Source organism: Xyrauchen texanus, chromosome 19, assembly GCF_025860055.1.
Source record: "Xyrauchen texanus isolate HMW12.3.18 chromosome 19, RBS_HiC_50CHRs, whole genome shotgun sequence".
Classification (NCBI taxonomy): Eukaryota; Metazoa; Chordata; class Actinopteri; order Cypriniformes; family Catostomidae; genus Xyrauchen; species Xyrauchen texanus.
In genome coordinates, this window is record NC_068294.1 from 42,240,906 (window position 1) to 42,250,037 (window position 9,132).

Sequence of the window (9,132 nt, forward strand, 5' to 3'; positions counted from 1 at the left end):
TGTGGCCCGCAAAGGACTCCAATGTGGCCTGCGGGATGATTTGAAGGGGAAAAAATACTTAAAATCAACATGTTGATTTAGCATGTTTCATCAATATGAAATCAGCAAAGACCTCAGAAAAACAATTGTGGACCTCCACAAGTCTGGTTCATCCTTGGGAGCAATTTCCAAATGCCTGAAGGTCCCACGTTCATCTGTACAAACGATAGTACACAAGTATAAACACCATGGGACCACACAGTCATCACACCGCTCAGGAAGGAGACACATTCTGTCTCCTAGAGATTAATGTAGTTTAGTGCGACAAGTGCAAATCAGTCCCAGAACAACAGCAAAGGACCTTGTGAAGATGCTCGAGGAAACGGGTAGACGAGTATCTAGATCCACAGCAAAACGAGTCCTATATCGACATAACCTGAAAGGCTGCTCAGCAAGGAAGAAGCCACTGTCCAAAACCACCATAAAAAAGCCAGACTACAGTTTGCAAGTGCACATGGGGACAGATCTTACTTTTTGAGAAATGTCCTCTGGTCTGATGAAACAAATGTTGAACTAGTTGGCCATAATGAGCATCTTTATGTTTGGAGGAAAAAGGGTGAGGCTTGTACGCCAAAGTATCCCAACCGTGGCAATATTTAAAATAAATAAATAAATGAACTGTCATTATTTTTCAGAATAGCTTTACATAAAAATATGTATATTGTGATTTTTATTATCGACCAAAACTTTTCATGCCTTTTATCAACTTTTTGCTTTTATCACCACCCCTGCAGACCTGAGATCTGGGTTAAAAAAAACTAAATAGGGGCTGTTTTTATGTTGTCTTTAAAAAGTATTTTTCCATGATCTCCCCCGCAGCTTTTTTCTGGATGGTTCAGTCCATGTCCACTAACTGACACTGAAATATTCATCTTTGTATTCCAGTTAATGTCTTTCACTTGCATCTCTCTGAATTCAGTGTCTGTCTTTCTTTCTTTGGGTTTTTATTTCATTCTCTCGTTTTGTTCTTTTGTTTGTGTTCTCTTTTTGTTCTTATCTTTCGTTTGTTCTTGCATTCTTTCTCTATTTCATTTTGTGTTTTCTTTCGTTTGTTAATTTTTCCTTTCGTTTTTTTCTTGGTTTTGTTCCTGTTTATTTAATTTTTATTATTCCTTTTGTTTGCTCCTTTTTTTTCCTTTCGTTATCTTTCTTTTCTTCATTCTTTCTCTTTCTTTTGGTTCTTTATTTCATTTGTTTGTTCTTCCTTTTTGTTTTCTCTTTTCCTTTCGTTCTCCTCTTCATTCTTTCTATTTATTTCATTTGTTTTGTTCTTCCTTTTGTTTGCTTTTCCTTTTTGTTTGTTCCTTCTCTCTTTTTCTTTTCTTCATTCTTTATTTCTTTTGTTTGCTCTTTTTCATTCTTTTGTTGTTTCCTTTTATTTATTTAATTTATATGTATGTCCTTTTTTCTTTCAATTGGTCCTTTCTTTCTCTGATCACTCCAGATCCTTCCTTCCTGTCTCATCTGGACTTCCTGGCACAGGAAGTGACCTCAGGTTCGTCTCTGTGTTGTCAGAGTAATCAGCCACTCATCTTAAGTGTGTTCTCTCTTTCTCATGATGAGTTCTACTTCCTGTAGTCCCACACTATTCTCCTCTGTTGGTTTGGTATATTCCAGTCTATCATTCCCTCCTCTTTCACTTAGTATGCTCTTACATATGTGATGTATCTGTGTGTTTTTAACATGTTCAACTTGGATTTCATGCTGTAATGTGACCTATTGAATAGCTTTTAAACCGTATTAAACATTATGACCATCTTAATATGAAACGTCATGTTGTAAACAAGCACAAGTTATTGACATGTGTTTATTAATGTGGTGGTGTTGTCCTCTGAACAGGTGAGGAGCTGAAGGAGGCAGGAGACACATCAACAGCTGGAGACACTGATGACAAGAAAGGTACCCACACACACACACACACACACACACACACACACACACACACACACACACACACACACACACACACACACACACAGTGTTCACGCAATACTGTGTATTGCATCTATTTTTTGTCCGTCTCCTTACTCCAGCTGATGTTTGTGCTTTTCAGAGGAGAAGCCAAAGGACTATAAATATTATCTGAGAATGTGGGCCAAAGAAAATGAGCCAAAGAAAGAGAGTATTAAAGATCTGCCCCGGATGAATCAGGTAAACGATCTATACTGATCTAAAATATGATCGTCTATATGATTTAAAGTTGTGTATTCCTAAAGCCAGACAATAGCTTTAGTCAATAGCATCACTATAGTGTGTGTGGAACAGGCGGAAATTTAAGCCATTATTCACTGAAAATAATTTTGCTTCCACATATTTAAAATTTGGCATGTTGACAATACACGTGTGAACCAAATAAGTTTGTGCAAAATGAACATATTTCCCATAACTCCAACCATAAGACATGGGATACTTCATATGCCATTGCTTGAAGCTTAGATTTAGGATGGACCCCACCGAAATGACGCACCTCACTGATCTCTGCCTGCATCACCTCGGTCTAATGATGGACTGCACTCTTGAAATGGGGGATACACAGACTATCATTTAATTGCCATCTAAAGCCTTCATCAGCCAATTAACAAGAACAATTCAATGTGAACTTCTGCAGTTAATCCAGGATAAATAACTAATAGCCAGGTCTCCTAAGCAACCAAATTGGCCCGGTTGCTAGGGAGGGTAGGGTCACATGGGGTAACCTCCTCGTGGTCGCTATAAATTGGTTCTCGCTCTCGTTGGGGCACGTGTTGAGTTGTGCGTAGATGCCGTGAATCCTCCACACACGCCAAGTCTCCGCTGTAACACACTCAACAAGTCACATGATAAGTTGCCTGGTCTCAGACGCGGAGGCAACCGAATTTCGTCCTCCACCCGGATTGAGGCGAGTCACTACGCCACCACGAGGACTTGGAGCGCATTGGGAATTGGGGGCAAAATGGGGAGAAAGTAATGGTAGCAGAATATTATTCCTTATTGTGAATCTGACCCCTGTTTATTTGGCTGCTCTAACAAACATGTTCTTACATTTTACAGGAGCAGTTTATTGAAATGTGCAAGACGCTCTATAACATGTTCAGTGAACATCACATGGAGCAAGAGCTGTATCATGGCATCGCCACCGTGGCTAGTCTCCTACTGCGAATCGGAGAGGTTGGGAAGAAATTCACCAACAACGGCAGTAAGAAAGCCGAACCGCAGCCGCCTGCCACAGATGAAGTTGTACAGCCAGAGAGAGAAGATTCGTCTGGGGATGGTGGATCAGGACAGTCCCTGGTCTGTAAGGCCTTGGCGGAGGCACAACTGGAAACGCCGCCTCCCACGGCGCCCAGCTCGGACGAAGACGCGAAAGACGACACGTCCGTATCGTCATACTCCATGGTGAGCGCCGGTTCGCTGCAGTGCGAGGACATCGCCGAAGACACCGTTCTGATTGGCTGCTTAAATGCAGTGGGCGGAGACGGGACGGATCGGAGGAGGGGCAGCGCCCCGGATGCCGATTGGTCGATCACGTTTGAGCAGGTGTTGGCATCGTTTTTGACGGAAACATCGCTGGTTGACTACTTTGAGAACAAACATGATATACAGAGTAAAATAACAGCATGTAAATTGCTAAGAGCGGTCGAGAGACAGACCAGTACATCAAGCGATCACGATTTCTCTCTGTCCACACACTGACCGCAAACACACATACAGACATGAACACATGCATGAACACAGACACGCCGATGCAAAAGCATAACTGTAGGTATGTCGAGACTAACACGTAAGATATTATCCATAGGAGTTTGATACTTCTAGTCTGTGTCATAGTCTACAAATGGTGTTACAATCCTTAGCCAGGCGCTTTCTATACCAGTTAACCGCTCAAGTTTTAGATGTAATGACCATGTTTCACCGAAGTGTCCAGTTTTGATGGATTTCCTCTTTTGAAAACGTCAACTAGAGTTCTGGAAATGTGGATCATAGGATTAAATACATAGGCATCTGAGTTTACCAAATTATATGTATCTATAGTAACCGCTTTAGCCTCGAAACGTCACACTAAATATTTGATTTGCACACTCGTCCCAGGTTGGATTGAAGAGAGAACCTCACACTAATGTGTATGTCACTAATGCTTTCTTGCACGCATGCTATAGCTGAATATAATCGGTGTATTTGGCAGTAAGAAGTGTCCTTTAGGTGAATGTGAAGAGTCCATCTTGTAGACTCACTTTAAAACTGGTTTCCTGTGTCCTTACCCCCATTTGGATAGAAAAACAATCATCTCTGCACACTCTGCTTTGGCTCAAATCCCTTACCAAGTAGTCGTTTACCTGCGCACTGATAAAAACAATAGCTTTACTGTTTCTAAGTTGGCCATTGCCTTACTGAAATGATCAGACACTTACCGCTCATGTTGGCTGGTCACAGCCTTGTTTATCGTAACATTTGTTAACCAGAATCGACATAAACGTTACTGCAGTGGGTCTAGCTTTTCTTTGCGTTAATATATCCTTTACCACGTAAAGCAGGGCTCGTTTCGGTTTATTCTAAAAAAATTAATAAAATGGATTTCTTTACCTCTAGAGTAAGCAAGTACAATCATTGTGCCTTTTTCATGAAACGCATGCAGATTGACTTTGTGTAAATACTTACGTTCTCAAGCTAATTATTGCATTACATGCTCAAAAAATGTGTGTACATTTTTACGTAAATTGATGCGTTGAATTCAAAACACCAATTGTGAAAATGCCTTGCACAAATTGTAGCATAGAATTCAAAAGGGCATTTGAATGCATTGAATTAAAAACGGCAATTGTGGAAAGGTTTTGCGCAAATTGACGCATTGAATTCAAAACAGTATTAGTAAAAACATTTGACATAAATTGATGCATTGAATTCAAAACGGCATTTGTAAAAACATTTTTACGTAGTCGCATTGAATTCAAAATACCAATTGTTAAAAAAAAATTCAGTTGTGGCATTGAATTAAACACGGAACTCGTAAAAAGTTGATTATTGTATTGAATTAAAAATGCTATTCATACAAACCTTTATGTAAATTGCTGTTTAAAATTCTAAATGGCATTCGTAAAACAAATTGCGCAAATTGAATAATTTTTTTAATTCAAAACAGAATTCGTAAAAATATTTTTACATAAATTGAAGCGTTTAAAACAGCATTCGTAAAAACATTACATAAATTGATGCATTGAATTATAAAACGGCATTATTAAAACATTTGCGTTAATTGATGCATTTAAAACGACATTCGTAAAAATAAATATTTACGTAAATTGATGCATTCAATTCAAAACACCAATTGTGAAAATGCCTTGCACAAATTGACGCATTGAATTAAAAAAACGGCATTATTAAAAAATATTTGCGAAAATTGATGCATTCAATTCAAAACGGCTATTGAATTTTTTTTACATAAAATGAAGCATAGAATTCAAAAGGGCATTCGAATGCATTGAATTAAAAACGGCAATTGTGGAAAGGTTTTGCGCAAATTGACGCATTGAATTAAAACCAGTATTAATAAAAAAAAAATTTAAATTGACGCATTGAATTCAAAACGGCATTAGAAAAAAACACATTGACGCACTGAATTCAAAACTGTAATAGTAAAAACATTTGACATAAATTGATGCATTGAATTCAAAACGGCATTCGTAATTTATTTTATTTACATAAATTGACACGTTTAAAACAGCATTCGTAAAAACATTTTTACATAAATTGACGCGTTTAAAGCTGCATTCGTAAAAACATTACAGAAATTAATGCATTGAATTCAAAACGGCATTCGTAAAAATACATTCATATAAATTGACTCATTCAATTCAAAAGACCATTCAAAAATTATTTTTACGTTAAATTTAAAACGCATTCGTAAAAACGAATTGGTAAAACCATTCTTGCAGACATTTTTGAAGAGAAAAAAATTCTTAGGAATGGTTTCCAAATTATGTACACTCGTGTTTCATGAATTCCCATCGTGTTCCCATTTTGAGTTTTTTGTAACTATTTGTTAAAGTTGCAAACTATTTCCAGTTCTTTATAGCTATGCTTTTTTTGTATAAAGTGAAGATGAGAAAAACTCCACAATGTAAAAACTCAAGAATACTAGAACTCTTAGCCAGACCAGTGAGTGTTTCACAATTACAAGAAGAATCATACGATTCTATGTAACCCTAATCGAGATTAATCTAGAACCTTGTCTTGAATGACAGACTTCGCCTTTATTTAATCTTAATCTTTCATTCCGCAACTAAAAGAAGAGCGCTAGTTTCAGTTATCTGGACACTTGTATGTAATCAGATGCCGTCTGTCCTCTTAATCTGTAAATAGTTGCACATCACTTATTCTAATATCATCGGTTTTAATGTTAAATTGTATGCAATGATTTATCACCGTTTATCTTGATATATATCCCGTATGTATTGCTTTGCTTTTACGTTGTTATCGGTCTATATTTGTAAGTTGTCTTTTTGTACTCCGTTAATTAGCTTTAAATTAAGCCGAAACAGATCAGATTCTTAAAGGCTTCAGTATTCGTTTTTTTTAGTTTTGTGATGTTTAAAAACCAGACCGATTCCTGAAACTAAATTCGATATTATTAAAGCAGTAGAAATGAGATTTTAAATCACTGACGCAGTGTTAATTTTATAACATGTTTTTAAACATTAGACCTATAGCTGCCAATGTACGTTGCAGGCCAACAGCAGCCGGCTGAATTAGGACACGTCGACCCAATTGCATTGAATGGAGCAAATATAATCCACATCTCTCTTTTAAAACTGCACTTTTGTCATTTGATAGCATTAATCTGAATGTGAATGCATATCGCGCACCTGCCATTTGACCTCTGTCTAACTGTGAAAATAACTCCGGCTTCTCTTCACTGTGTTATTGACAATGCTGAGTAATTGCACAACCTAACACTGTCTCATCTTCGATCCTGCATTTCAAAGGAGTGAATGTTTTCGTTTTATTTTCATTGTGCAGAATGTTTATAAAGCTTCTGTCTCGTTCAATGACCTGCAGTAGTTATTATCTGATGTCCACTCATTTAAAGGTTTTAAAACGTGTTGTCATGAACCAGTATTGTGTAATATTATGTAATAAAAGACAACTTAAGGAAAATCTGTGTATTATGTGCATTATTGTCCAAACAAGCATCACATTACGGAAGTAAAATGAGGTGTGAATGCAGTTTCATGTTGACTTTGAATATTACCATGCAACTGTTCTCTCGTTTTAATACATGCAACATGGCGAGAAAGCAGAGAAAACGTTCAATAAACGGCACTGATGATCTTTATTGTTTGAAATGACATATGCAATACATGTTAATCAGTTTTGCAATGATAAAAAAATTCTGCTAAAGGTATATAAAAATAGTTTTGCATTATAAGCTCTTAACGGTATAAAGAACACTAGGTTAAATATATACAAGCAAAAGCTGCTTATAGATGAACACATTTGATATTCAGAAAAGCTGCAGATTAAATAACGGCAAATGCTTGTGACGAGAGAGAGAGAGAGAGAGAGATAGAGAGAGAGTGGTATAGAGAGGGAGAATTAGAGCGAGAGAGAGAGAGTGCGTGTGAGAGTTGTTTGTTACTATTTTATCATTATTATTTGTCTTGTTATCCGTTTTGTGTGTTATTGCTTTGGCAATATTGTATATTAACACAATCATGCCAATAAAGTACTTTAAAATTTAATTGAGAGAGCGAGAGAGAGTGTGTGTGCGAGAGAGGGGTATAGAGAGGGAGAGAGTGTGTGAGAGAGAGGTATAGAGTGTGTGTGTGAGAGAGAGAGAGAGAGTTGTTACTATTTTATCATTATTTGTCTTGTCATTATCTGTTTTGTGTATTAATGCTTTGGCAATATTGTATGTAAACACAATCATGCCAATAAAGTACTTTTAAATTGAACAGAGAGATTGTGTGTGAGAGAGAGCGGGGTATAGAGAGGGAGAATGAGAGGGAGTGTGTGTGTGTGTGTGTGAGAGAGAGAGAGAGGGGTATAGAGAGAGATTGTGTGTGAGAGAGAGTGTGTGTGTGAGAGAGAGGGGTATAGAGAGAGATTGTGTGTGTGTGTGTGAGTGAGAGAGAGAGAGGGGTATAGAGAGAGATTGTGTGTGTGTGTGTGTGTGTGTGTGAGAGAGAGAGAGAGGGTATAGAGAGAGATTGTGTGTGAGAGAGAGAGGGGGGTATAGAGAGAGATTGTGTGTGAGAGAGAGAGAGGGGTATAGAGAGAGATTGTGTGTGAGAGAGAGAGAGGGGTATAGAGAGAGATTGTGTGTGAGAGAGAGAGAGGGGTATAGAGAGAGATTGTGTGTGAGAGAGAGAGAGGGGTATAGAGAGAGATTGTGTGTGTGAGAGAGAGAGAGAGAGGGTATAGAGAGAGATTGTGTGTGAGAGAGAGAGAGTGTGTGTGTGAGAGAGAGGGGTATAGAGAGAGATTGTGTGTGTGTGTGAGTGAGAGAGAGAGAGAGGGTATAGAGAGAGATTGTGTGTGAGAGAGAGAGAGGGGTATAGAGAGAGATTGTGTGTGAGAGAGAGAGAGGGGTATAGAGAGAGATTGTGTGTGAGAGAGAGAGAGGGGTATAGAGAGAGAGTGTGTGTGAGAGAGAGGGGTATAGAGAGAGATTGTGTGTGTGTGAGAGAGAGAGGGTATAGAGAGAGAGAGTGGTATAGAGAGAGATTGTGTGTGTGTGTGAGAGAGAGAGTGTGTGTGAGAGAGAGGGGTATAGAGAGAGATTGTGTGTGTGTGAGAGAGAGAGGGTATAGAGAGAGAGAGAGGGGTATAGAGAGAGATTGTGTGTGTGTGAGAGAGAGAGGGTATAGAGAGAGAGAGAGTGGTATAGAGAGAGATTGTGTGTGAGAGAGAGAGAGTGTGTGTGTGAGAGAGAGGGGTATAGAGAGAGATTGTGTGTGTGTGTGTGTGTGAGAGAGAGAGTGTGTGTGAGAGAGGGGTATAGAGAGAGATTGTGTGTGTGAGAGAGAGAGAGAGAGAGTGTGTGTGAGAGAGGGGTATAGAGAGAGATTGTGTGTGTGTGTGTGTGTGAGAGAGAGAGAGAGAGAGTGTGTGTGAGAG

General features: G+C 38.4%; 1 protein-coding gene across 2 annotated transcripts in view; it reads left to right on the top strand.

Annotated features, from left to right (window-relative positions):
* Positions 1-6,195, top strand: part of LOC127659716 (TBC1 domain family member 9B) — a 37,282-nt gene extending 31,087 nt beyond the window's left edge. The window contains exons 20-23 of one of the 2 annotated variants that reach the window (XM_052149662.1): positions 1,484-1,534; positions 1,879-1,938; positions 2,093-2,190; positions 3,070-6,195. In XM_052149662.1, coding sequence (XP_052005622.1) covers positions 1,484-1,534; positions 1,879-1,938; positions 2,093-2,190; positions 3,070-3,711 — 851 coding nt within the window. In that variant the 3' untranslated portion in view covers positions 3,712-6,195. The remainder of the gene's footprint in view (positions 1-1,483; positions 1,535-1,878; positions 1,939-2,092; positions 2,191-3,069) is intronic. The other variant, XM_052149661.1, reaches the window with a different exon arrangement.
* Positions 6,196-9,132: the final 2,937 nt, after the last annotated feature.